The 27,415-nt window shown below is 38.5% G+C and overlaps 2 protein-coding genes across 2 annotated transcripts in view; one reads left to right on the top strand and one right to left on the bottom strand.

The window, feature by feature from the left end:
* Positions 1 to 21,193, top strand: part of LOC147214740 (arf-GAP with dual PH domain-containing protein 1) — a 30,639-nt gene extending 9,446 nt beyond the window's left edge. Inside the window, exons 2-11 of the mRNA XM_086140807.1 lie at positions 4,096 to 4,223; positions 7,939 to 8,030; positions 12,546 to 12,628; positions 16,355 to 16,467; positions 16,876 to 17,022; positions 18,276 to 18,359; positions 18,669 to 18,731; positions 19,285 to 19,356; positions 19,434 to 19,662; positions 20,162 to 21,193. Coding sequence (XP_085996933.1) covers positions 4,096 to 4,223; positions 7,939 to 8,030; positions 12,546 to 12,628; positions 16,355 to 16,467; positions 16,876 to 17,022; positions 18,276 to 18,359; positions 18,669 to 18,731; positions 19,285 to 19,356; positions 19,434 to 19,662; positions 20,162 to 20,190 — 1,040 coding nt within the window. The 3' untranslated portion in view covers positions 20,191 to 21,193. The remainder of the gene's footprint in view (positions 1 to 4,095; positions 4,224 to 7,938; positions 8,031 to 12,545; positions 12,629 to 16,354; positions 16,468 to 16,875; positions 17,023 to 18,275; positions 18,360 to 18,668; positions 18,732 to 19,284; positions 19,357 to 19,433; positions 19,663 to 20,161) is intronic.
* A 1,553-nt stretch (positions 21,194 to 22,746) lies between these two features.
* sox8a (SRY-box transcription factor 8a) lies at positions 22,747 to 26,577 on the bottom strand. The gene is made up of 3 exons (XM_086140488.1): positions 26,125 to 26,577; positions 25,301 to 25,542; positions 22,747 to 24,919 (listed from the first exon to the last, which is right to left on the bottom strand). The coding sequence occupies exons 1-3, from the start codon at positions 26,532 to 26,534 to the stop codon at positions 24,201 to 24,203; spliced, it is 1,371 nt and encodes a 456-aa protein (XP_085996614.1). The 5' UTR covers positions 26,535 to 26,577; the 3' UTR covers positions 22,747 to 24,200.
* Between the last annotated feature and the right edge of the window lie 838 nt (positions 26,578 to 27,415).

Here is a 27,415-nt window from a genome sequence, read left to right as displayed (position 1 = left end):
GTGTGTGTGTGGGTGGGTGTGTGGGTGGATGTGTGTGTGGTGTGTGGTTTGTCAGTCATGTGGCTTGTAGGCTAATCTACATGAGTGCTGTCTGCTTCTCCATGAGGCCAGAGTCAGACAGCAATGACCTCATCGCTCGCTGAATGCCCGGTTGCTATTTTCTCTGAGCAGGATCGTGTGTAGGTGTGTGTTTTCTTGGCATTTTTGCATGTGTGTGTAATTATAGAAGATATTAAAATCAATATGTCTGGTGCTTTGCACTCGAGCAAACTCCAAAACGAATGAATGATAACTGGTGTAGATATGTATTTCACACTGGATTAAGAGAAGGAATTTGGAATTGGTTCCAGGTCTCAGCTGTATAAAAAAAGGATTCTCGAAGGACTAAAACTCGAACTTTGTCCAATTTTGCTACCTCTTTTTTTTCGGTCATCATGGTTGCCAGTAACACCACTACCGTTAATTGTCACTGCATCCTCTTCTCTGTGCCGTATTGCTCATCTATGCTCCCAAAAATTTCAGTTTTTGAGAGCTTTCCCATCTCTTTCGCTCCGCCCGTCTTCGCTGTCAACAGACTCCCTTGTAAATCACACACTTGTGTGTTTGTGCGTGCATCTTTGTGCATGCAACATCATGCTGGGGTGTTCTTGTGTGAGAAATGGCATCTGCAGAGAGGGTGAGAAGGAAGTGTCGACTCATGGGTGTTACCGGTAAGGAAGTAGCATTCTAGCTTGGGTGCATGTTCCCATCATGGATACTTTTGGGGCAAGCATGGCTGCACAATTTTGAAAGAAAATCCTTTTTTTTTTTGTTTTCTTTTCAACAGCGACATGCAATATGAAAAAACATAAAGGCAACTTTTCATCATATACCAACTGTGCAAATTTTATTATTTGCATTATGTCTCCTCTTAAAATCTGGTCATGTAAAGACAAAATGTTAAGTAAAGCCCTCTCATCCCTTTTTTATTGAAATCAGCTTCATCTCCTCCGCTTTGAGTTTTACAAATAATTTTAAAAACAAACAAAACTGTCTCTTTGTTCAGGCCATAAGGTTAATGCGAGCTGCTTTGGCCCCTTTTAGAACATGTGATATCAGCTTTATTTTGGTTTAAGGTCAATTATAGAAAATGACGCCCTTGCAAATGTACCTTTTTTTTGCTCAAGAACAAAGAAAGAATGACACATTTGAGTTAATTTGCTTTAAAAGGCATCACATGGTCTATAATGTGGCTCAGGAACATGTTCACTTTACAGCTCCAGTGCTGAAGCAGTATATTATACACTCCTAAATTGGGCTGAGAGATTTTGGTGAGTTTTATGGCTCGTTACTGGTTGCAAACAGTAAAACTGCCATATTTCAAAACACCACTTTGCAGCTCGAGAAGCAACATTGTAGCATTAATGATCTGTCACTGTCCTCCAATCCCATGGTGGCTTAACACTCAGTGACTGTTTATCACTTTAACAAGAAGTTGCAGTAGAAAGCAGCAAAATATATAAGCGTGTCAGTGACGGTGCATTACACAATGTACTGTAAAAGTCCAAGAGGTGAGGATAGATATGGATTAATGGTCAGATAACATGTAATTGGATGGGCTGCCTTTTGTCAGACGCCAAAGTTCTGTTCATCTACAAACCAGGGATGTACAATCGACTCTCTGGGCAGAGATTGTGCCTCCATTCGTTTGCATGAAAAGATGTGCAAAGGACTATGATTCAAAAATAATTTAGTCTTTAGTCTACCTTATTTGACAGTGAAGTGAAAATATCATTTGATTCTTGAAATGCTCCTTCAGATTTTTTTGATATTCCAAGCAAATCAAATCGCAATGGGGAAATTTGTTATTTCCTGATGGCCCCTGTTCTCAGAATAAATATATCTACTGTTTTACATGTACCCATTAATGTGGGTCTGAGCAAAGAAGCCTTAAAACCTTTTATCGAACCACATGCATGAGATTATACCAAAGGCTGGGAAAGAAACCAACACTACTTTTTTCAGACATTTTTGTATTTGGGCTATAGAGTAATAACGCTATTAACTCTACATCATCTTTTAAGCCATCTTGAATCACATCATCTATTTCTTTAAATGATGTCCCACTGCTATCCAATATTTGTTTACTCCAATTCACTAAGGCCCGTTGTTGGCACTTCAGATTTAACTGAAAACTGGTTTAAAAAGCTTCTAAGTTCTTGTGAGATGATCATAGAGGTTTTTTCTTGCTGTGATATGAACCATGTTTATCTTTTTTTCATAGCATAACATCATGTATATTGTAATGCTCCATGTAATAAGTGTTGATTTTAGACCACTTGGGCTTTTCTAACCTCTTGGCTACCTTCCACCCAAGTTGCCCAATTATTATTTCTACCATCCCAATATTGCAACCTAAAACCATCCCTCATCAGTCCAAACAGGCTGTCTTTTGGGGGGGGGAGTCCTCAGAGCTACAACCCTTTCATTCTTTGAGCGCTGGAATGTAAATTTAGACTTTCAGCCTGAGCCCTTGGTACAGAACTTATCCTCTTGTTGTTTATTATAATAGGGGTGGAGACCCCATGTTTTATATTCTCCATATTGCAATATCACCAACTTCTGGCTGGCGTTCTCTGTTATTACAAAGCAAAATATAGTTCCAAGACAAAACAACCGTGACATTGATTACTCATTATTGCAAAGTTCATGACCTACTCCTTCCCATTAAATATCAAAGAACCTAATACCCCTCAAGTTAGAGGAATTGTGAATCGAAGTGACAACAAATAAGCTATAAAATGCTCTCCACCGAACTACATTGTTCCTGCTCTTCGTCCAAGAGAAATATTATCTGGCATTCTGGATGTCAGGTAGTCTCACATCATGGCAATAAGAATGAGAGGACAAAGCAGGACAAAAACAAACAACATTTGGGGTAATATAAAAGATGCCAGCATGACTCATTTTTATAAATCTTTCCTTTTTCTTTTGAGATCCATAACATTCAGCATCTGCCTTGTTTTTTTCTCATTACTATGCATCTTAGAAACATAGGCTTGCATAATGTGCTGGCCTTGTTATTTAGTCATTTTTTTGTTTGTTTTTGTTTTAGATTAAATGCTCACTTCAGTTTTGATTGATTTATCATCCAGAACCCTGGTAAATTTGACAGTGATGTTGCCAGGCAACCAACAGAGACTCCAGAAAGCTACTGTTGTTTTTTCCTTCAACCTTTCAGCTTATAGTAGCCATAAAACCTTATTTTTGAATTTTCTTCATTCCTATTTGTTTTAAATAAGTTCTGCTCCATGGCACATTACCATCGTTTACTTTAAATTTAACTTATGGATTTTTAATCAGCATTGATGATTTCCTCAGCTCAAGTCAACTGAAATTTCAACTAATGTCACCCTTTTCGGTGCACGGCTTCACATGCCTAAATGCATCTCTCTGTTTCGGTGTTTGCGGGTGGCGCTCAGGGTTCACAACGTAGTGTTTCTCTCGCTGTCGCACTCGAAGTGTCAAAATGTCTGTGATAGAGCGGCTCGGACGTACCTGGGCTGAACTCCCACAGATGCTGCTGTTGTGTGTGTGTGTATATGCTTTCGGTTAAAAATGAAATGCTTTAAAGCTGAAAAAATGTCTTACTTTGCACTCAAATATGTGTTTTCTGCACGTGTTACCTGAGGGTTTACCCAGTATCGATAGCAGATCTCCTGATGTAGCTACACAACCTGATAACTACCTCTGCTGATCAGATCTCAGGCAGTCTGTTTCCTGCTAGTGTCCCCAAATAGAATTTCCCTCCAAAATCGTATTCAGCCTTCCTCCTGTACATCATAAGCAAACACACGCTTTTTTCTCTTAATATCCACCCATTAACTTTGCTGGCACTTTGGCTATTTAGTGCCTGAACATTGAACTGTTTATGATATTTTCTCACCACGCCTTTATCTGTCTCCACCATCCTCCTAGGCTGCGTTCCTCCCCAATTTCATTTCCTCCCTTATCCAACCAGCCCTCTACACCATCCACCCACCCCCGGTCGGTTCGTCTGCATCATCTCCCCCTTTCATCTCTCTTTTTTTCTCTCTTTGTTTCCCCCCCCTGCAGAGCCGGATTGGGCATCGCTTACTCTGGGTGTGTTTGTTTGCCAGGCCTGCTCCCTCCTTCACCGCAGCATCCCCCACATCACCAGGGTCAAGTCGGTCCAGGACACGTGGGATGCCAGTGAGGTAGAGGTAAGATGGAGATACATACTGCATGTGCAGTATGTATAGATGACGGTGTAAATAAAACTGATTTGTATCAAATGATTCAATTTTTGCATCATTTATCATGATTTTTTTAGATGTTGTTTGTCAGTCGTGCACAATCTTTTAAGAGCTTCTCTGGTCTCCCCTATTTGTAAACAAGCGATTATATCAAAAACTGCTTGATAAAATAAAGCAATTACAGCTCTGACACTGACCCCCAAGCAGGACTATACATCATAAAAAAATGCTTAAATATCAAAACTGAATAATAAGGGGAACTGTTGGTAACATCAATATTATATGAGGAGGGCAGGATAGAATTTTGTTTGACTATTTTTAAAATGAAGGGTTCAAACTGGTTATCACATTAACCAGTTAGGCCAAGGACTGTGTGCTGTTAATACTTGATTCCGTCAATTGATTTCAGACATGAACACTGTTGGTTGACCTCATTTTACTTAAGTACTGTAGCAACAGGTATACTGTCAAAAACCCCCTTTACTTTTATTACAATAATTAGTGACCTTATATTCTGTTTTTTATCCTCTTCTGAAATATCACAATTATTTTCAGTGAAGATTAGAAACCAAAGAGAAAAGAAGAAAAACTGGTCAGACTGGAACATCCATGATGCAACTGACTCCCATCAGTGAATATGTTTTATTTTATTTGTTTTCTTTTGCAAATGTCCAGGCCATCAGATACAAATAGCACTTCATTTATTTTGAATATAATGATATGTGGATGTTTTTTCTCAGAAATATAGCTCCAGCTATAGAAAGTTACTGCGATATGGATATACATTAGCTACTCAGCAGGCTATTGATCTCGTTTTGTTGTTAAACATACTGTATATATTCTATTCTATTCTATTCTATTCTATTCTATTCTATTCTATCCCATATTATCTTTTTATTGTGCTTGGCTGATTCAAATTTTAGAAATATCTCTGGTTAGTAAGGCTCTGACTGTCTACATGAGCACTGACTGCTTTATTTGGAAAAGAATGTCAGCCAGCTTCTCATCGCCTTTTGTTTTTTTTATTTTTATTTTTACAAGACTCACATTTTGATTTTTACAAAGGTCTGTTTCAATAAGTGCTTCTTATTTAAAAAATAAAATGACTAATAATATATATTAAAAATAATAATAATAATGATCCAGTTGTTTTCTTTATGCAATAGATATCTGAACTGTATATTAAATTACAATCTATGGAAGGATAAAGAATAGCAATGCAAAAAAAGACAAAACATTGAAGTAGTAACCATACATTTTTGTGCAATATATTTCTTTATCACATCACTAAACCACAGTGGGCAATTTTTTCACCGTCAAATGCAATATTACTCTTAGCTTTTCAATTTTGGAGCCATCTGGCACAAGCATTTCCTATGGGATAAATAAAGTTTTATCTCATCTTATATTATTTTGATAATTAGCATTACAAAAATAGAGCGGAAGTGGAAACATCTCTGCAAGTTTGGAGTCATATAACTCGATTTTACAGAAGGCAACATGAACAAAGGATCATAGCTCCACCAGGGTTTATAAAAGCGGTATTGATTTGCGAAAAATTACCCTTGTGGTCCAGATGCTATTGTTTTGGAACACTTTACCACAAAAGAGCATTGTTCAATAGCTGACCCTGACCTCTGACCTCCTCCAGAGTGAGAGAATGTCTGCACAGGAATCATGACGGTATTATTCCATTTGTTCCTGTGTTCACACTTTGCTCTCTTGTGTGCGTGTAAAGATGCTGAGCTATTGTTTACCCTCTGAAACTACTTGATAGGCAAAAAGACAGACTTACACCCCCGATGAGCAGGTTAAAAATCCTCGGCTCTGCCGGGATGTAATCGTTTTGCGGAATCATTTTAGGACTGGAAAAACGGTGGCTTTTCTGTGATGGAAAGCACTGTGAGTCTTAGGGAGGGTGAAATGTGGGGGTGCAAGAATTGTAATGGGGGATTTAAGTTAAAAGAGGAAAACTGAGGGTAAAATTCTACAAAGGCGCATAGGGTATTTGGAGATAAATCCCATACGGAGAAATAGCGTTAAATGGTTGGATGACTGGATGTGATTGCAGTGCGGGGAAAAAAAAGAGCTGTGAGGGCTTTTATGTTTGTTTTCAATCTCCCCCTCTATAATTGCTGTAAAGGGAGAGTTTGGGGCAATTTTGGAATGCCAGAGTTTATTGTTGAGACGTTTGGAGCTGCTGTATTCCCACTGCAATAAAACATCAGTGATCAGAAGCAGCCAAAGCGAAACTGAGCCAAGCTAATACTGAGTATTTCTCCTTCCGCGAACAGTGTCATTTCTCAGAAGGCTGCATTTAAAGTGCCGCGCATCCCAGAAGGATCGTACTTCGTGTTTACTTGCGATAATGACTCCCCAAATGTGGTAATGATGAACAGCGCCGTCAAGTCATTTTGATTATATTGAAATCATGTTTTTCCTTAAATAAATAAGCATTTTATTCAGAAAAATGGTTTTGCTTTTTCAAATATTTGATGAGTCAAAAGGAAAACGCCATTTTCAAATAGGAGAAAGAAAAGAGCAGCTGACTCATTTTCAATAACTAACTCAATAAAGACCACCTCAGTGAACAAAACAAGAAGTCAAATGGCTCATACTTGGAAACTTTTCAAGAAGAAAGTTCCTTGAGGATTGAAAGTGAAGAGTAAGTCTGACACTGAAGAAAGGTGAAATACTGGAGAAAGAAATCACCTCAGCCACATTATATGCATCAGGACAGACAGGGAGTAACATGCCAAGACACAAAACAAAAAAACTTGTACATGATCTCCGTAAATTCAGAACTTAATGGCTGAGTTGCTATTTGCTCATTGACTTAATTAGAGACAGAATCTACGAGACGTTCTGAATTAAATCTGCTGTAGCGAAAAGTAACATCATCCAAATGTTGAAGTCTTCTGACATAAAGCGCTGTGAAGATCAATGGAAAAATCTGACTCTTGGCTCCAGAGCTTTTGCTTTCATTGGGATGTTTTCCTCAGTCTGGGTTATTTTTGCATAAGCTACTAATGCGGTTACTGGGCAGAAGTGGTTACGCTAACTTTTTGCTTTGATTGTACTGATATCCTGCTAATACTGCATTTAAAAAGTGTCACAGTTTGGCAACAGATGTGTGGCAAGTGTTCACATCTGTGACTCTTGTAGGATCTGTGTGCTTTTGTTGAATGTTCAGTGGCATTTTGACAATTTCAATAAAACAGCACGTTTCTGCATTGAGTCAAGAGCCCCTCAGCGCAAAAGAAGGAGAGCCAGTGGGATTGGAAGGGATTATCCTTGGATGAAATGCAGAATAGAGGGAAAAAGGACAGAAAACAGGCACACACTGGTGAAGTGCAGCCATCTCCAAATTGTATACAGTTGTAAAGCTAGGTAATTGGACTCAATGAACTTTGATAATTTTATTTTCTCCCATCCTTTAAATATGAAATTCAACAGTTGTTGCTATGTTGAAGTCCGGTTAATAGAATGATGATTGAATTTTATGATATAAAATCTGCAAAACCATCAGAAAAACCAACAAAAAATGAATAATAAATACATAAAAGTAAAAGGCCATATTTCACTGACATCTTAAATGCTGGTTATCTTGACAGTCTGGAAATTATTTTCAGCAGATGTTCCAAATAAACAGTTTGTTGTCTGCCATGCGCTTTCTTTTCAGTTAATGGCTGCCATGGGAAACAGTGCAGCTAAGGCCAAATACGAGCAGAAGGTTCCTGCTTTCTACTACAGACCGACACACACTGACTGCAAGTAAGTACATAAACAGCGGAGACACAACGTCCAATACTGTGTATATGGAATAGATATGGCCCTTTTGCACATCTGAAATGTGTTATTCTTTTCAGTGACCTATACCATGTATCATAGATTGGTAAAAAATTAGCTTGAAGTTGAAATTGCAAACTATTAAACACAAAATACAATCGGATATCTTAGTTTTTTTTAATTTGGCCTTTGGAGATTTATTTATATTTGGCAAATGTTTAAATCTGTACATACCCAGCAAAAAGGGCAAGATTTTTTTTTATAACTGATGTATGAAAATTATAGAGGCATTTGTTGAGATATTACATTGTTGTTTTTTTGTTGTAGTTTTTTATTACATCAAAGGATAAGAACATTTTTGTTCACAAAGTTTAACCATCATCATCTAGATAAATAAAGAAATTAATAGCAAAGTAGAAAATTAAAAAATAATATATATATACATGTTTCTTTGAATGTATGTGTGTATATAGATAGTTTATTTATTTATTTATATATTTTTTATTTTATTTTATTTTGCCCAATAAAAGACATTTTCTCGCAGTAGCTAAAGATGTTTTTCACTGTTTAAAATTGTATTACATCTGTTATTCAACTTGGTTCAACACTAATATCAATGTATGGTTTTAAATTTTAAAGCCAGGAAGTATCTGTGCTTCAACTTCTTGTGCATAACTTCTACCACAAAACATGACGTTCATTAATCTGTTAAAAACATGGAAATAATGACTAGAAATAATGACTGAAATAAGCAGTGTCAGAGCTCCTCAACCCTCACTGCACACTGCTTATAGAAGAATACAAAAATGCCAAAAAACACAGGTATTTATTCTGCAAATTGGTAAGAAGTGCACTGATGTCAAGAGCCTCTCTGTTTGATAATCCTTCCAAGCAAGATGCTCTTCAGTTTCACTACCTCATTCACTTATCACTTTCTTTTTTAACTTTTGCACAACTTGAATTAATGTAGCGTATATCTACTTGACACAAGATAGGATCTAAATTCATGTTCACATATAATTTTATATTGTTAAAAAATGCATGACTTTGTCTTTCAGGCAATTTAACTGTTCTTCAAAGTTGAAGTAGTACTTCAGTAGTACTGTGTCTCTGACTAGTACATCTAGACTGAAACAGACAAAAAGAGAAAGGTACTGTCGAAGAAAAATCATTATGATGAAATCTCAGATGAAAAAAAAAAACTCTACTCGGGGTGTTCTTCCTCTGTGTTCAGCGTTCGTCTACGTTCACCGCTCTCCCATGACAACTGACGGGTTTCATGTTTCAGATGCAACGTCACAAGGAGGCGTCAATCAAAAGAATCTCAGATGATCGTGAAACATGTTCTAATGAAGATAAAACAGTTGTTTTGTTTTCTTCTCAAGAAAAAAAAAAGAAGTCAATGAACGGTGGAAATATGAAGGGAAGGGTGCTGTTGAGTGAGACATATTGTATTACGGAAGAAATTGTTGCCATAATGATGTGCTGACTGTTACGATTTGATTTTCCTCATATTAAAGACAAGGAAGTTGTAAAATGAGATGGCTTCATTTATATATAGCTTCCTTAGAAGAAGAAGCAAGCACATTCTGAGGTAGGGGGAAGGGTTCTGGACAATGCGATTCTAGCATTTCATTTAATATTTTTTCCTTCGAGATGTAGAAATTTATTACAGCAAACATGTGCAGCAGCATATGAGAGAAACCATCAGATGACAGTAAGGAGAATGAAAGTAACAACTGAGCGCTCGCTAACAGATGGTAATTTTCACATAATATAGAACAAGGACACTCCTTTAAATTCATAGAATAAGCACAGTTTCCATTAAGACATTGCTTTTGTTGCCATTTGCAATGGCATGGATGGCTTTTACCTTCGCAGTGATCGACTGGTGACGAGTCCAGGGTGAAGAACCCTTCCTCCCACCCAGTGACAGCTGGAGTGCAGGATAAGTGATCTAGATAATGAATGATTTTTTTTTATTTTTTTATTTTAACTATGAGGATAAATCTAGGAATGGGAAGGTTAAGTTACGGGAAAGCAGGCAAAGTAGGAGATCTTTATAGTTCCAAAAAATTGAGGCCCAACATAAAACTACTTGGAAAGGAAATACTTGTACCAGAACCTGACCCATCTATATTTGAAAGCTGGGACCTGGACTTATACTGAAATGAAAAATGTTGGACCTGATCTTCGCTGGGAGAGATAGACTCAAGATGTTCGTCACAGCCGGCTGCTACTAAATTGTTTAATATTAACTTACAATTTGTGAATGGAACACTTTGTCCTACCTAATTTAACATGATGTCACTGAACTTTGTTTCGATCTTGTAGTTTTTGCAACTTGTGCCTCACGAGCTGCCCATTTTTATCCTGGTTCAATTTGAGGTAATTGTCAGTTATACAAGCACTGATGTAATTTATAGAGTCTTCAATTCATTCAGATAGTGGGACTGCTTGAGAGTGTAGCTTGAATATAAAGTTGAATTTCATGAACACAAATATGGAATTCAAGACCATACTGACACATTGTATGTCCAAGAGGGCAAATGTAAGATTAATAACGGTAAATTACCAAGAACCGACCCTTAGGGTTCCTGTGTTCTTTTTTCCAGATCCAAGGTAAGACGTGAAGGGGAGAAAAATCAGTGTCGATGATCGCAGATTATTTTTAGCTCACTGACTACAAGTGACCAAATGTAGAGTTGTGTTCTTAAATCTTATATATGTTGCTATGGAGTGCCTTCTTCTAAGAAGGTCCTTTCTAACCTCAGTTCGAGCCATGTTAATAAGGTGCTATGCAAAGATCTCCAGCTGGGACTCATCACATACAGATACTTGTTTGATGATCAGCCACAGTTCCTTTCAAAGATATTCCCTCATTTGGTATTTTGATGACAATTTAGACTGATATTTGGTGCTGTCACACATGGCGACCTTGATATTCTCATAGATAAGAAGACAGACAGCTGAGTAACATATGATAAGCATCAAGTTCAGATTCAAACCCTTCAGTGACCTCTCGGTTTTCTTTAGAAGCATCTGAATTCATTATTCTTTCTTTTCCCCTTACTTGTCACCAATTTGTGTTTCCTCAATCACTTGGATGCAGAATAAAGACACTGGCCCCCTAGTCAGCTTTTATATTACTTCTCATTAATACGGTGTTTTCCTCCTTATTTAGTTATATAAATCACCTTCTGATGTTACCCTCTGATTTTGTAACTCTACCAGACTGTCTATCAAAAGTCTTAAATGCATACCGGCGACAAATATTTCATTCTCTTGAGTGTTCTGTCAGACAGACAGAGATGAGTGAATTTTTAAGCTTAATGAAACCTATTAAAAACGGCAAAACAAAGATAGGTAGCCCAAGATCTGAGTGTCACAAAAATGAAAAAGCATCAGTGCAACAGCTGAATCTCATTGGAGGCATTCTTTGTCCTGACACACAAACAACACGTTCAAACACTGTTCTGAAGCTGCTATTGTTAGGCTATAGCTATTACAGGCTAAGCATCAAACTGCACTGGACTCCAGCAGGAATAGACAAAAAGCTGTGGTTGGAAATAGAACTTTCATCCTGAATTCAGAATATTTTTACTGAAGGAAATGCGATTTAGGGGATGATTTGACATTCATAAGCAGCTGTATAACTTCTATGACTTTTTTCAATACTCTTTACATTTCAGTGAAATAGATGAGACAAATCTTCGAGCAAAGCAGAGTGCCAAAACGGCAAATCTGATTAACTTTCGAACAAAATTCTTCCCCCTACTAGGCTTTTGAAAGTAAACAAATGACCAGATCTGTGTCCTCTAGGCTTAATTATGAAATTTTATTTTCTTATTTTGAATCTCTCACCAAGGAATGACAGGATCTGTCGTAGATCGAAGGTCTTGTACAGCACAGAACAAACAGAAGTATTTTTAAAATATTTTTAAAAAGCATTATTAGAATGTAGAATTAACCTGAAACAAATTGGGTAAACTGAAAGGCCCCACATAAAAGATGGAACAGGGAAAATGATAAAAAAAATAAAAGGTGGGTGGCATTGATCAGAAGAACTAAAACATGATAAAAGGGCCAGGTAAAACCAATGAAGTAGAAAATAAGTCCATCTTCATAGACCTAAAAAAAAATGTAGATAAAAAGCGAAAGATGATAATAGTTAATTATACCTGTGTGGGCCATAGGAAGGGTTGCTGCTGTTTTGGTGATGCCGACTTGGAAACTGGATAAACAAATAAATATTATATTTTGTTAAACTTGTAGTCTATCAGTGGTTCCAGATGTTCTCAGCTCTGTTATCTTATATAAAATAATATTATATTGTCACCTGAGATGGAGAAGCACCCAGAGCAGGATGAAATGTTTAACTACATTTCGGAGTTTCCCCTTCGGTCACTTTATACTGGCGCTGAGCCTATTCATTTGGTATGTAGTTTATTTGACTGGAAAGCTAAATGTGTGTGTGTGTGTGTTTCATTGTGTTTCCAGGCTGCTTAGAGAGCAGTGGATCAGAGCCAAATATGAGAGGAATGAATTTGAGTTCATAGAGAAACAGGAGCCTTACTCTGCAGGTATGTAAGGCCTTGACAATGTGACATCACCTTCATCACCTTCAGATCAGCATTTCTGATAAATGGTGCCTCGAAAACATTTATTTTAACTTGATCTTCGCCTCAAAATTGTAGAAATTTGACAATAATCTTTTACTCATGTACTGTGAATGGGTATTTTACAGTTCTGTTATTCCCTTTACTGTCAGTAATATGTATTTTACTCAATATAACTTAATAATTGATATTTTTTAAAACGCTGGTTCGCTGTTTGAAGAGCAGCTCTTTGCCGCTGTTGCCTAGCACCAGATAACTGTTTATCAAGAATTACAACAAAATGTTATTGTAAACTTGATTGTATTTGCCCCATTTTTATCTTTACAACATGTACATGAAATAAAAGTAAGACGACACTTTTGCTGGCAAAAATAAATTAATCCATTTACTGCATAGGCTTCTTCACGTAAGTGGGTAAAGTTTCTATTGTCGGTTTTGGGCCTGCATCATTTAACCTTTTCTAACAGCGCCTTGTAAACTCTTTAGACAATGCTCTCCCCATGGAAGCCAGCAGCAAAGATTGATTTACTCCGACACACTCGCCGAGTCACCACTTTCAAACGCTCATTCTCATCCCTCTTTGCCTAAGTGGTTTTATTTATCTTTGCATTTTAAAGTGTGTGCGTTTTGTTTGAGACAATGACAATATAACTGTCATTGTGTGTGTGTGTGTGTGAGTGCAGTATACGTTTGCATGTAACTTGTATACGTTTCACATCTTGTTAAAGATGAAGTTCTCTCATTGGCTTGAAATGACCTCATCTTTATATTGTTACTGTGGAAAATTTTGCACAGACGCGCATGCACATACACACACAGCTTGAGTGGATTAATATGAGTCACCCAACCATCCCTGTTTTTGTATTCAAACAGTCTCCATCACTCATTGCAAGGTGTGTGACATCAGCGTGTGTGTGTGTGTGTTTTGTTAGATGGATTACTTGATTGATTGAGATTGACCATTGGCAGTAACCTGGCCTCTGGTGCTGCCAACAGAAAGCTGGTAGAACAGATGGGGGAAGGAGGTGAGGTGGGGACAACAAGGTTTATTGATCGATGAGGTAATGCCATTGTAGGAGGATATTTCATGTCAGTAAGTCGCAGCCAGATAACTGAGCGCACATATGCTCGCGCATACGTTCACAACTGCACACACGCATTTATGAATGGATGGAGCGTAGAGGGCAAGGAGAAAGGGAGAAGAAATCAATGGAGCTGGGCAAGGAGAGAGGAAGCGGGAACAGTAGAATATATGTGCATTTAAATGTGGTACATGAAGGAATGGATTTATGGTTTGTAAAATACGTTATATATTCTACACGCTTGGATTTCAGTATCTTTTAGTATTGCCTATGAGCTTGTGGAAAAACACAAGTTCGCTGTTTGAAATCACATTCACTGTTAAAAAACGGTAACTAATCCGATTAAGCAATATTCTAATCTCATCCACTGATCAAAAGTATCGCAGCGAGTATCGCTGCTTAGAACTTTCCCTCTTGCCTCATATTTCAGTCACAAAATCTTTTTTTTTTTTCATTTTAAAATAGCTTGCAATTTGATACATATATGAACTAAGTTGTCACAAAATCTGAAATTGCTAAATGACAGTGTTTTTTTAATTTCTTACCCTTGCTAAATGTTTGCTTCGCTACACGTTCTTTCGTTTGCATAATAAACAAACATGACGGTGGAATCCCTAACACGCATGTACACACAAACACACGATAGGACCGAGGACCACCAAACTGATAGTGAGATGGAGCAGGGATTACAATATATTTTGTATAAAAATGGTGTTTTATATTTACAGGTCTCAGTGCCATGCATAAACATACTTTATTATTTGTCATTCAGGAAGGTAAGATATGCAATTCAAATCATGTATAGGTTTAAATTTCTGATATAAAATTGAATATAAATTTAAACATGAAATAAAGAGTGAGTAGTGTAGCTGTGCCACAATATTTAGAAACATACCTTGTCAGCTGATACAAATGCCAATATAAACATTGTCATTCAATTGCCTGATAGCAGATAATATCATCTGCCTCCATTCATCCATTTTCTGGTTTCATGTTGATTTGTGTTAAAAAATCAGAAAAAATCCAGAAAACATTTCAAAAAAATCATAAAATTAATCCAAAATGTCACAAACCCCTGCAGTACCCCCACGGACCCCCTATTGAAGATCTCAGATGTAGGCAGTAACAGCAGAGTTAGATAAATGGTCATCATGGCTCACACTTTCGTAATGTTACGTTAGTCATGATTAAATTGTATACTTGGCAAAACAGCAAGAGGTATATCTGAATTATATATCGGCCCCTCAGCTTTCAGAATTATTTGCACTGGTTAATGACATCATTGTTTTCCCAGAGTTATTTCTTTCGTTTTTGGAACACAGCTTGCTTCTGGACACACTCCTGAATTCAGCAGTGGGAGTGAATACGGGCAACTTACTGCTGTCAATGATATTAATAGATCACATCCTCCTGCTGACTCACTGGAAGATGCAGGGTTTTTTAGTGGAAGCGATACAGAACTAGAAGTGAGCAGTTTTAACAATTACAATAAGAATCTTATAGCTGAATAAGAGTATTTTAAATCTTGAGAAATTAGTTTGAATAGCAACTTTCTGAACACATGTATTAAATGACGGCAAAATAAAAACGTGACAGCATATAATAAAATGCAAGGGATACAAATGTGATAAAACAGACATACCTCAATGAACAAAAAAAAAAGGAAAAACAAGTATGGAGCTTAGCAGCGGTATCAGTATGCAAAACATATAATCAGTAAAGCTAATCAACAAGGATAAATTCTTTAATGCAATCAATACAATTGTTGTTAGAATCCTTTTCATTCAAATGAGTCTCAACAGAGTTTTACATTTGGCAACTTTCTTAAATATATTAGGAAAAGGACATTCAAGTACGACTAATGGTATGACGGTGACATTTCACTTTTCAATCGTACAAGTTAACCAGGTTGGATTTTAAGGTCCAGTGTTTGGATTAATGGAATACATTAATCGCCACTTTTTGAGGAAAGACCCTCCTGTCTTTCTTACCCTTTCTGTCTCTAAATACATGAGAAAAGTCTTAATTTATACCTCATCACTCTCTATTATTAGTCTTTTTTCTGTCTTTTCTAGGTATTTTCTCAGATCTCCTAACCCAATTTACACACTGTGTCATTTACAGCTTTGAATTTGATTGTTGTCATAAAATGCGCTATCAGACAAACGGGTGAGATCTGAAGTTATCACTTCTCACACAGTTTCTTCACGTACAGGCTGCACAAGCAGTGCCCGATGAGACGGAAACAACTTTGTAGCCTGACAGAAATTGAAAAGTAAAGTGGGCAAATAGTTAGTGTGGGCTTTGCCTCTTGCCAAAATAGAATGAAGAATATTTGGAGGCAAAAACAACTCAAAAAGGAGAGAAAATAATGTTATTTTGTATCATGTATAGTGTTTGTGATGCCCCGTCTTCCAATGTCTGTTCTTTGTTACCCATTTTTGGTTATTTTCCTCTAAGTTTTTCCTCTAAGCGAGGTTTCTACATGTGCTTATCTTACACCAGCTATTTCATTATTACACTCACCATCTCTTAAATCCTCTGATAGATTTTTTTTTGTGCCTTCTCTCTACCTTGCACACACTGTTCTGGTTTTTCCGACTCGCAGGGTATCGAGAGGGGTTTCTATGGAAACGAGGAAGGGACAACGGTCAGTTTTTCAGCCGAAAGTTCATCCTGTCGGAGAGGGAGGGAGCCCTCAAATACTTCAACAAGCAGGATGTGAGGAAGATGATTCAGTCATCTATTTTTTTTTACATGATTAAACACAGATGACAATTATTTATTATCAGAACAGTTATGCTTCTAGCACAAATGACATTAATGTGAACAACAGAATTTGCCTTATGCAAATAAGTGATTTTACTCACAAATCCCTGCTGCCATAGTGCATAAGCATTTGTTCAGACATTTGAAGGTGTAAAAAAATGCTTTACAGTAGCTAAAGAGTCTATATTTGTTTTATCATGAAACAAACTATGAAACAAATAATGAAATATTCAATAGAAATAAATAAAAATAAAAAAATATATAATGAGAATAGTCTCATAACACAAGATGCAAAAAAATAAATAAAAGAATTGTGATGTATAACTAACTCCTAACTCCTCTTTTTATGCCTAAATCAAGGCCAGGGATCCCAAGGCAGTGATGAAAATTGAAACGCTCAATGCCACTTTCCAACCAGCCAAGATAGGCAACCCCTGTGGCCTGCAGATCACCTACCTGAAAGACAACAGCACAAGGAACATCTTTGTTTACCACAGTGATGCTAAGGTACATGGTCTCATGCAGGGATCGTACGGTTTCTGTGCTATGTCAGTCTGGAAGTGTAACTCAGGGGCATCTGAACAGTTATGGTTGGATGTTTGAAAGTGGCTGGGACTTGTAAATATAACTGGGATTACTGACCTTTTTCTGGTCTGGACCACATCACTGATCTGGAATAGGTGAGAAGAGATTTAAACCTTTAGAATCAGCTCTCAGACCTAGCAAGACCTTGATGTTACTTATTTTTTAGTTCCCCTTTACCTAGTATTATGAATAACATACACATAAAAGAAAAAAATTCAAAATCTTGCACAAGAGTTAAATTGATTTCAAACTTTTTTTGCTGGAGCACTCTTACATAGCCCTTGTAATGATAATGCAAGTAGCGACAAAACGTAAGGCTGAAATGAACTTTAATTTAAAAGAAAGAGAGAGCAATGTCTTCCTTAAAAAAACTACATATGATGCATGGTATTATGGACCTGAATTTCACTCTGTTCCCCATTATTTTTAATAACCATCAAGCATCAGACATAAAGCTGAATAGTAAGCTAAATAGTATTGGTGAACGCCTCTTTGCTATATCAGGAACAAATGGTTCATAGTGAATCTTTCTCTGGAAAAAGGGAGTCTTCCTCTCCTTCCTTGATACTTTACTTTCCATTCAGCCAACCTGCTGTGCTGGTTGATTTAATTAGGAAACATTAAATAATTTTAATTGCAACCAGTAGGGGCTCCATTATCAAGTTATTTCTTCTTTTCTTTTTTGAAAACGCCTTAATAATTGCAAGCTGTCTCCTTCCTGGGTATTTCTAAGAAACCACAGGATTGGTGCAATATTAGTCTTCCTTCACTTTGCGTGCTTCCGGTCTCTCTGTTGGGATTTTATGATGCTGAGCACACAAATCCCTCGCTGCACAGCTACATCTCAGGGATTTAAGACTAAAATAGGGGTAGAAAGAAAGTTAATCAAAAATGAAAAGATTAGAGAAAAGACATAGAGGGATATTAATAGCTGTGCAGGGCAGTGAAAGGAGAATCAGTGGCGTTTACTGTGCTGCTCCCTCTGTTGGTCAAGCAGAGTCCCTGAAAACCCAGAAAGAAAGGGTTCATCAGGTTCAATCAGTGTCACAGTTTCTGTCTTCCTGAGGTGGATTCAACGACAGCAACACAAAGATGACCTTCACGGTGTATCACAGGGAAAAGAACAAAAGAAAAAAGACTCATTCAGCCTGGATGTTGCTGTTTATTTCCAACAGGAGATGGTGGACTGGTTCAACGCAATCAGAGCAGCCAGGTTCCACTACCTTCAAGTAGCTTTTCCTGGAGCAAGTGATGAGGAGGTAAAGGATGCTGCTGCACTTCCCCTGACCTCGTAGTTTAAAAAAAATATCAAAGATGCTATTCTGATTAGAAAAACAAAGATCCTACCTATTTGATATGCTTGCAAACTTAAATCTATTTTCATGAGCTTGTAGGTTCATCTTATACAGTTTCTTAAGATCATCAAGTTATTCATCCATTAACTTCGATTAACCATCTGCTGCATTAAAAGTAGTTATAGTTTTCACTTTTCATGATGGGTTGGCGATAAAATGAGGTCCACAAAAAGTAGCTTTATACATTTTTTTCTTTATTGCTTTTATCTCTAGCTTGTCCCCAAACTGACCCGGAACTTCATGAAGGAGGGCTTTATGGAGAAAACGGGTCCAAAGGTTCGTGTCGTAGTTACACTCAGTGGATCCCACCTGGACACAGTCATGGAATATGAATTTACACCTTTGTTACGCACTTATTACCTAGATTTGCAATTACATATAATTCATTTAAATAAAAAGTGAAATGAGAATTATAATTACAGCAAAATAGAAAAATGTATTAAGACTTTTCAGTGATACTTTGAATCTGAATATGTCAGATTTTTTTGAAATTAGTTTATGAGATTTTGTGTAAAAATAGTTTAACACACAATTTTGGCCTAAAATCATTATCTAATAACATTTCACAACACTGAAGTCAGTCATAAGGCGACATGTTGAGCCTGGTCCTTCAGACAGACACTTTTAAGCCCTGCAAAGTCCTGGCCATTTTTTATGTTATACCTTGAAGGAAAAGTAATTACTTCTATTTCACCCAAAACAAACTTCAATTAGATACCTGGAAGGTTTGCACTATATACAGCACATATGAGCTGAGCCTGAGCAAACAGGGACGGAAGCTAAGGTTTTTTTAGTTTCTCATCATCCTCATTCTGTCTTGCTGGAGCAGCACACTGAGGGCTTTAAGAAAAGATGGTTCACCATGGATGACAGAAGACTGATGTATTTTAAAGACCCACTGGTAAGACCTTCAGCTTTATTACACTTTGATTTTTACCTACTTTTGTTCAGCACGTCCTCGTGTCTCCCCTCTCCCAGGATGCCTATGCCCGTGGTGAGGTTTTCATCGGCAGTAAGGAGAACAGCTACACTGTCCTGGCTGGTTTGCCCCCGACTATCCAAGGCTACCACTGGAATCACGGCATCACCATCGTCACTCCCGACAGGAAGTTCCTGTTTGCCTGCGAGACTGAGGCCGAACAGCGGGATTGGATAGCAGCCTTCCAGAGGGTCATCAATCGACCAATGAGGCCACAGGAATATGCAGGTTTGTGGAATCCAGACAGTTTGTGTTTTTCATATTTGTAATTGAAATATGATGTAGTAGATATTAAAATACCATTATGAGGCATACATTGTGCAAGATGTTCATTATAGATTGTCTCTGTCTGAACAAGAGAGTGATGGCTGGATGTCTCCACATGTGGCTCAGTCAACATCATCAGGGATTGATTGCAGACTCAAGTGCCCAATGTGCAGAATAAAGTGTATGGAAAATCAATCAATTAATTATTGAAATAATGTCATTTTGCAGGTTTCCGCATCTAACAGGGTAGAATATTTTAGCAATGTGATAATTTCCCATCATAAAACCACAACCAAAGAAATTACCACATTTGGACAGCTTTCTTCTGGGACCGCTCCAATGCTTCACACAAAAATTTTGTTTCAGCATTGTCAAACAGCATATTGGATGAAATCATAGTGTTATAAAACAGACTTACTTGTCTTCTTTCTGCCTTATCTGGCTTTTTCTTTATTTGCAGTGGAAGCTCATTTTAAACACAAGCCTTGAAACTGCAAAAAGCCAAGCCTCAGCTGGACTGACCCGGGCCTCGTTCAGATCAGAGACGACCCCGCTGTGTGACCACAGACCACGGTTGGAGGCGTTTGGGTGGGGGTTTGTGGAATATGAGTGGGTTTGGGGACAAACTGAGATGACAAAAAAGAGACAGAGGGACTCTTGTGTATCTAATGTGTAGAAATATCTAGGGGGACTTGAGGTGAGACATTGGCGACCCAAGGCTAAAGGGCAGATGATGTCATCACGATTGCGCCTACCAACCTTGTGCTAAACATTATCATGCCAACTACCCTTTTCCTTCTCAGCATTGTGGAACCTTAACCCTCCTTGGAATTATGTCTTGTGAATTTCCATCCTAGCTGCAATCCATTGTAATTATACAGTCATTTCACAGGGTTGCTTAACAACAACAATGCATTGTTAATTTATTGAATGTACAGTTTTAATGACAGTGGCTTACTGTGTGTGTGTGTGTGTGTGTGTGTGTGTGTGTGTGTGTGTGTGTGTGTGTGTGTGTGTGTGTGTGTGTGTGTGTGTGTGTGTGTGTGTGTGCGTGCGTGCGTGTGTGTGCGCGTGTGTGACTTTCTCCATTGAGGACGCTGCGAGTTTGCACCCGGAACCCTAGTATACCTGAATCTACAAAGTGCTGTTAACAACAAATATGCATTAAACACACAAACTCAGTGATCACCGTTGCTGTTAACATAGCTGCAGGTGGCTGATTTGCATTCAAGCAGGGGTCTTTAAAAACACTGAACCCGACAGCTGTTCTCATATTTATTTTTTTCCGGTCGAACATACCAAGTCAAGGTGGAATCATCACTGCTGCTTCAAGGGATTGTAATGTGACAGGATTGTAATTTATATATCACAATTCTTTTATTTAATTTTTTGCATCTTGTGTTATGAGAATATTGTGTTGATCTTTAAATCACAGTGATAGTTTGTTTCATTATGAAAGAAATATATAATAAAACCAGTACAGAAGAACCTGAATTCACGGCCCGTTGTTTGATTTCTAGCAATATTAATTTACTAATATTCTAACTTTGTCTTTACGATCCTCTGAAATAGAAAAGAAAATGTTACCTGATCCCAATAGCCCACAATACAGGGGAAATTACTGCAAAGAATTGCAGGAAATTTTGCTTGATGTGTCCCCTTGAGTACTATCTTGGTCTGGCCATCTCTCTTCAGGTTAAGGGGTGATGGGTGGAACACCACCCCTGGCTGGGATATAATTAAGATTGATTATGTATCTCTCAGACCCTGACTTAAAGTCAATACGCTTTGCGGTGCTTAAAGAATAAATTCACTTAATTCTGCATTAATTTAGGGCGCACACCTTGCTAGACTCCCAAAGCTCAACTCTACTGTGAAAGGGATTTTTCTTCTCCTTCTTGTAAATCGGCTGTATTTTTGGCAGCTTAAATTTGCACAAAACACTCTATTTCACCACGCATTTGACTCACTTGCGTTTGCAATGCATCAGTCTTACAAGTCCAGAAATGTCTGGAGAGTTAAAAAAAAAAAAGCCCTGTCAGTTTGTTTGTCAAATTTGATTAACATTTAACAGACACATGTTTCATCCCAAGTTTTACCAAAACATCTCTAGCTCCATGAACTAAACTCAGAAAGAACCCTGTCATTCTTGCAAGAACTTTGGTCATATAGTTAAAGTCGCTGCTGTCAATTATGTGTATTGGACACTCACCCCAAATTAGGAGAGCAGACAACAAACACGGATGTGTGTGCTTTTTATGTAGGGTTTACATTTCGTGTGTTTTCATTTTGAGCATTTTGAGCGCTAAAGGCAGATCCTGAAGGCACATCCTTGTGTCACCTTTGTTAATTCTCTCCAATTTTTTCCTCTGTCCCCATTGTTAATTATATTTATATTTACAGTCAGTAATAGTTATGATCCTAAAGCTATATACATATATATACACACATTTATATACAGGAAAAATGTTCTACAGTATGTTTCATTTGCAAAATAAGTGTTGTGCGGGTGGTAGTGGCAAATTTTCCAGCAGAGGGAGCTATTGTATTTACTACTAAGGTTTCATGTCACATAATATAACCTTTAAAGTAAATAAAAATATTACAAGAGTGTCAAAAAGGGTAAAGTTTTTGAAAGTGGGGAAAGTATCTTTTTTCTTTCCTGAGGTTAAACAATCCTTCCGTGATTGTGCATTGTGAGGTATATTCATGGGGAGGAGAAACAACTCTGGCTGATAAAAATTCCATGTTTGTAGAATAAAACAACTTGTCATAAACATTTTTGTTTACAAGAAACAAGGTGTGGTCAGGTAATTGATGGTTAAGTGGTGTCTGTAGACTCCACTTACCTACTGTTCACTCAAATTAATTTCAGGGCACATTTCAAACAAATGTGAATACATATAACTTGACGTAAATAAAATAACACACACAGCAAACTGTTGATGCTGAGTAGCGGACTGCTGTTTCAGTAATTATCAATAGCAACATTTTTGACACTGGTCATTAACAGAACAGAAAGTGTAGGAGAATAGTGTTTATTGTGTTTATTTATTTCGGATTCAAATTTATCAAGGGCACTTAGGTTGCGTTACAACCATGCTGAAAGGCTTTATATCACTCTTGAACATTACATTGTCACATCGTCGTCATGCAGAAGTATATGAATGTGTACAGTTGCATATGCAAGGGGAAGTGTCAAAGTGCGAGTCGAAATGTCACCTGATGATCTCGCCACTCTTACATAAACTTCTAATACACACACACACACTGGCTCCAGAGTGTCACGCAATTATGGTTAAATCAATGTTGCTTCTGTCTGGCTGTCTTGTTGTCGTTGGCAACCAGGTTGTCATGGTAAACTGCAAAGACAGGGAGCCACTGAGCTGCAGCAGCCAGGTTGCACTCATACAGGAAGCATTTAAAAGTGGGTGGGACCTCGGCTGTTTAGCCACCGTGTTTGTCCTGATGATGACATGGTTAATGGACCCTAACTGGGCCACGTAGCTGCATTGACACAGGAACCGTAATAATGGCCGAACTGCTGCTATCGGGGTGTCGTTCGTGTTCAAACCATTTAAAGATGTTCTTGCGTGATTCCAGAACATTCCTGAATGTTGAACATGTGTTTAGCTCCTTTTCACTGAGTAATAAATAAGTAGATTATTTCTTATTTACACTGGAAACCTGCTCCAGCAGCTCTTTCCATCAATTGGACTGTGAAATAAACAAATGTCCTCCAAAGGAACCCAGCAGAACCATCTGTTAGACTGCAAAGAAAGCAACTTTCTAATTAAAGACCAGGAAATGATGATTAGATTTCATGTTTGTTATAACTGGAAAAATCTCTGGGGGTGTTGAAACATCCCATGTATCTAAATACATTGATTTTTATTCCATACACTGGTGGGATGAAAAATTGGAAAAAGAAATATAAATAAATTCCTTCCTTTTGAACTTTCAGTTTTTATGGATTTCACTTTAGAGATTTTACTTAAGACATTTTTCTTTTATGATGCACAAAGACCTTCACTGGTGCTGTAAAAAATGTATTCATCTTAGAGTTAAGTCAGATGTGCAAAAAGTAGAAAAGGCTTTGCTAAATATGCAATTCAATCTATAGCACTCAACGCTGCTAACCTATCAACTGTAATTCGATGGGTTTTTTTTTGGAAGGAATGACAGTCCACTGTGGGTGTAAATGCAATTTAGGAAAGTTTGTCACTCAAATGAGTCAAATTCAAAACAAAACACCTTGTCTGAACAAATTCAAAATATATAATGATGCATAAAACGTTTTTGCAGTATTAAAAATCAAATGAAATATGCCACTATCCTTTCAAAGTTGCCATTCAGAATTACAAGCAGGAGCTATTGCTGAGTCATTATTGGTTTAAGGAGTGTCTTTTTACAAGTCTTCGCTGCCAAAAGTTCACTGTTGCAAATCTGAAAAGTCATCAATGGGTTCCTAAATGGATATGTTTGATGGGTTCCCCTCTTCAAGGCCTGCTTAATGTTGTGTAAATAGGCTGCTCCCAACTAGAGGAAGAACTATGTGGAGGCGGTGCTAAGGCCAAGCTGTTAATAAGAGGCGTAGCGTAGGGCCTGCGGGAGGAGTGGAAGTATGGGTACTGATAGAGACCAGCAGGGTACCCAGAAAAGGCACTGTAGAAACTGGAGGTCTGAAGGTCAGTATACTCAGATTGGCCCGCAGAAGCTGTGGAGGTAGATGAAGTACAGGTGGCCAAGCCTGGGGGAGTGTACTCCGCTTGGGGCGGAGGTGGCGGGGTGGAGGAAGAGGAGCATTGGGTGCGGGCCGGACTCTTCTGCTCAGTTTTAATCTGAGGTTTCTGGCTGCCCTCCTCTTGTTTGGGAGATGTCGAAGACGCGGTTTTGGGTGTCCAGGTGGGAATGCTTGGGAGGACGAATGACCCAGGAGGGTTGTTGTGTGTGTGATCGGTATCTGGCGGGACCGCGACTGCGGCAGCACCGCTGTTCGGCCGTAAGTACTGGTCAAACTCATGAACGTCAAAGCCATCAATGTTGCTGATAACGTCAGTGCTGAGCTCCGATATGTCAACCTTACTGAAGTCGATGTTCTGGCGGCCGGGCATAGCAATACAACTGCCATCCACCAGCCTGAAGCCCTCAGGTTTGATCCCGGTGGGATGGTCAGTTTTAGGAGTTGTGGGAGGCGTCGGTGGTCCGTGAGATTGACCTGCACACGCACAGGAAGATAAGCAAATCTGAATGTTTGTCACTCTTTTTATGCAAATATATATATATATATATATATATATATTTGAAAACCCACTTTTGACCTCCCTTCTTATCGATTCTCATGATCCCAAATTTGAGAACATATACTTTTTTCCAAAATAAGTTTAGTTAAAAAAAAAAAAAAAAAGATAAAAGATGACAATGGGAAGGCAGACAGTGATGTACTATCTGCTCATATTCTACAAAAATGAATACCACAAGGAAAAATGAAATTTCCGTATTTTAAGTACCTTAATCGGATAATGACAGTAAACTGTATTTGTATACCTCATGCACATTAGAGTACAACTGAAGGTCTGGAGGAGATAAGTCTTCTCACCTGTCCTATCAGTCAGCCTGGACAACCCCCCTTCGGTCTTACACAAGCCCTGCTGCTGCTGCTGTTGCTGTTGCTGCTGCTGCTGCTGCTGGGCCCTCTCGGTCCTGCAGTCCATCTCGTCTCCTTTGGTGCTCTTTCGTCTCCGCGGCTGGTACTTGTAGTCCGGATAGTCCCTTTTGTGCTGTAGCCTCAGTCTTTCGGCCTCCTCCACGAAGGGACGCTTCTCTGTCTCTGAGAGAATTCTGAGAAAGGCAGAAGGGGCGGGTTATACTTATTGAATTGCTGTCATCGACAAACTGAAAAACAGTGATAGAGGCACTTTGGGTAATGTTCAGTGAAAACTGGAAAGCCTGGGCTACAAAGTGTGGTTTTGGATCAGGAAACCCCACAGACACTGTCTTTAAAAAGGCAATGCCGTGTTTTTTCCTTATCACTTTACTAACGTAACCTTCTGTTCTCCATTTTAATGGCGGCGTTGACTCAGGGAGAGTGAGACTAATCGGAACCGGGCCTCTGGGCCACATATGACCCAGCACATGTTCAGCTCTTGGTGGGCTCAGCTGGCTTTTTCACCAACTGAGCTCGTCGGAAATTGCAACAATAACTGACACTTTTTAAACCAAATGGTCCAAAAGATAACTTTAAAAAGAACCAGATGTGTCAGGTCATGAGGAAAAAAAATATGGAAAAATCTAACCAGTTATTTGGCCACGTCAAATATTTTACTATAAAAGTATGAAGCGTATTCAGTATATTAAAAAAGACAACTTTTTTTTTTCTATTCCTCATGCTGTGTTTGTTGAGGATGAAGCTCCATCACTCACCGCCACAGTTTTCCCAGCGTCTTGCTGAGCTCCGCGTTGTGCAGGTGAGGGTACTGGTCCGCCAGCTTGCGCCGCGCCGCCTGCGCCCAAACCATGAAGGCGTTCATCGGCCGTTTCACGTGAGTTTTATTCTTTAGCCCTTTCTCTCCTTGACTGGGCATCGGAACCAGCGACCAACCATAACCTTTCAGCACCTGCGAAACGGCGTCCTGGATGCAGGCGGGGAAGCGGTCGTCCTCCGGCCCGCTCTCCGCCGAGTGCGTCGCTCCGGCTGGGTGCGCCGCTCCCGGCGCGTCGGAGCCCGCCGGAGACGTGGGTGACTCTGAGTCTGACCCGGGCGGAGACGAGGAGCTGTCACTTTCTCCCGGGCTGCTCGGGTGGCTTGTCACGGTCGTGCTTTCTTCCGTCATGTTTTTGACTTTCCAAAATGTCCCAAAAGTTGAGAGGATTCGGAGGATCTCTCAAGGCGCGCAGTGACGCACGGCGGTGACAGCAGCGGTCGAACTCAGGAAAAATAGTGAATTTCTTGACATGAACTTGCCATCCTCTCCCACAGTGAGAGTCACTGTTTTCTGTTACCACTTCATTTGTATGTCTCTCCACCCCTGGCGTCCGATTGGCTTTGAGTTGGTTTTTCACCATCCCAGTTCCTCCTGTTTTGGCACATGGAGCAGGCAAGAGGGATTCACCGTCACATGTGAATGAGATTTTTGATTGTGGCTAGTTTACTGGCAATCGATTTAAATGAGTTACATAAATATATAAATGGTTGATTTTCAAAATCTAATGTCAGCAGACAAAAATCAGACAAAGGCAACTAAAATGAGATAAACACACGCGAAAAAAAGCCAAATAAATTACGTTATTCAGTGTATTCGGTTTTTAATGACTTCTCTTGAATGCACAATTTCATGATATTAAGTGCATTGGACAGCTTGTTTGGTTATTTTATTCTCATCATCTACGTCAAAATAATAATCATTATAACCATCACTATTATTATTATCATTATTACCAGTGCTACTACTCGTAGTAGTAGTAGTAGTAGTAGGAAAATAAGAAGTTACAGCAGTCAGTAGTACAAGCAGAAGTAATCATCGAAGGTGTTAGTAGCATTCGCAGTCGTAAAACAAGTAGAAGTATAGATAAACAAAAAAAGAAGCCAAAACGAATCAAATCATCCAAAATTAACGAACATTTTTTTTCAATGACAAAGCGAAATAATCGTTGCTACAACAACAACAACAACAACAACAACAACAACAACAACAACAACAACAACAACAACAAC

Source organism: Fistularia commersonii, chromosome 33 (genome assembly GCF_037954325.1).
Source record: "Fistularia commersonii isolate RoL2024-O1a breed Wild chromosome 33, RoL_Fcom_v1.0, whole genome shotgun sequence".
NCBI classification, from domain to species: domain Eukaryota; kingdom Metazoa; phylum Chordata; class Actinopteri; order Syngnathiformes; family Fistulariidae; genus Fistularia; species Fistularia commersonii.
The sequence above is the reverse complement of the archived record's forward strand: the minus strand, read 5'-3'. Positions and strand labels throughout refer to the sequence as shown.

Coding starts and splice junctions, on each gene's coding strand:
- sox8a (XM_086140488.1), bottom strand. CDS start 26,534: ATGACGGAAGAAAGCACGACCGTGACAAGCCACCCGAGCAGCCCGGGA. Junction 25,543..26,124: donor ACGCTGGGAAAACTGTGGCG/GTGAGTGATGGA, acceptor TGCCTTTCTCAG/AATTCTCTCAGAGACAGAGA. Junction 24,920..25,300: donor CAGGCTGACTGATAGGACAG/GTGAGAAGACTT, acceptor GTGCGTGTGCAG/GTCAATCTCACGGACCACCG.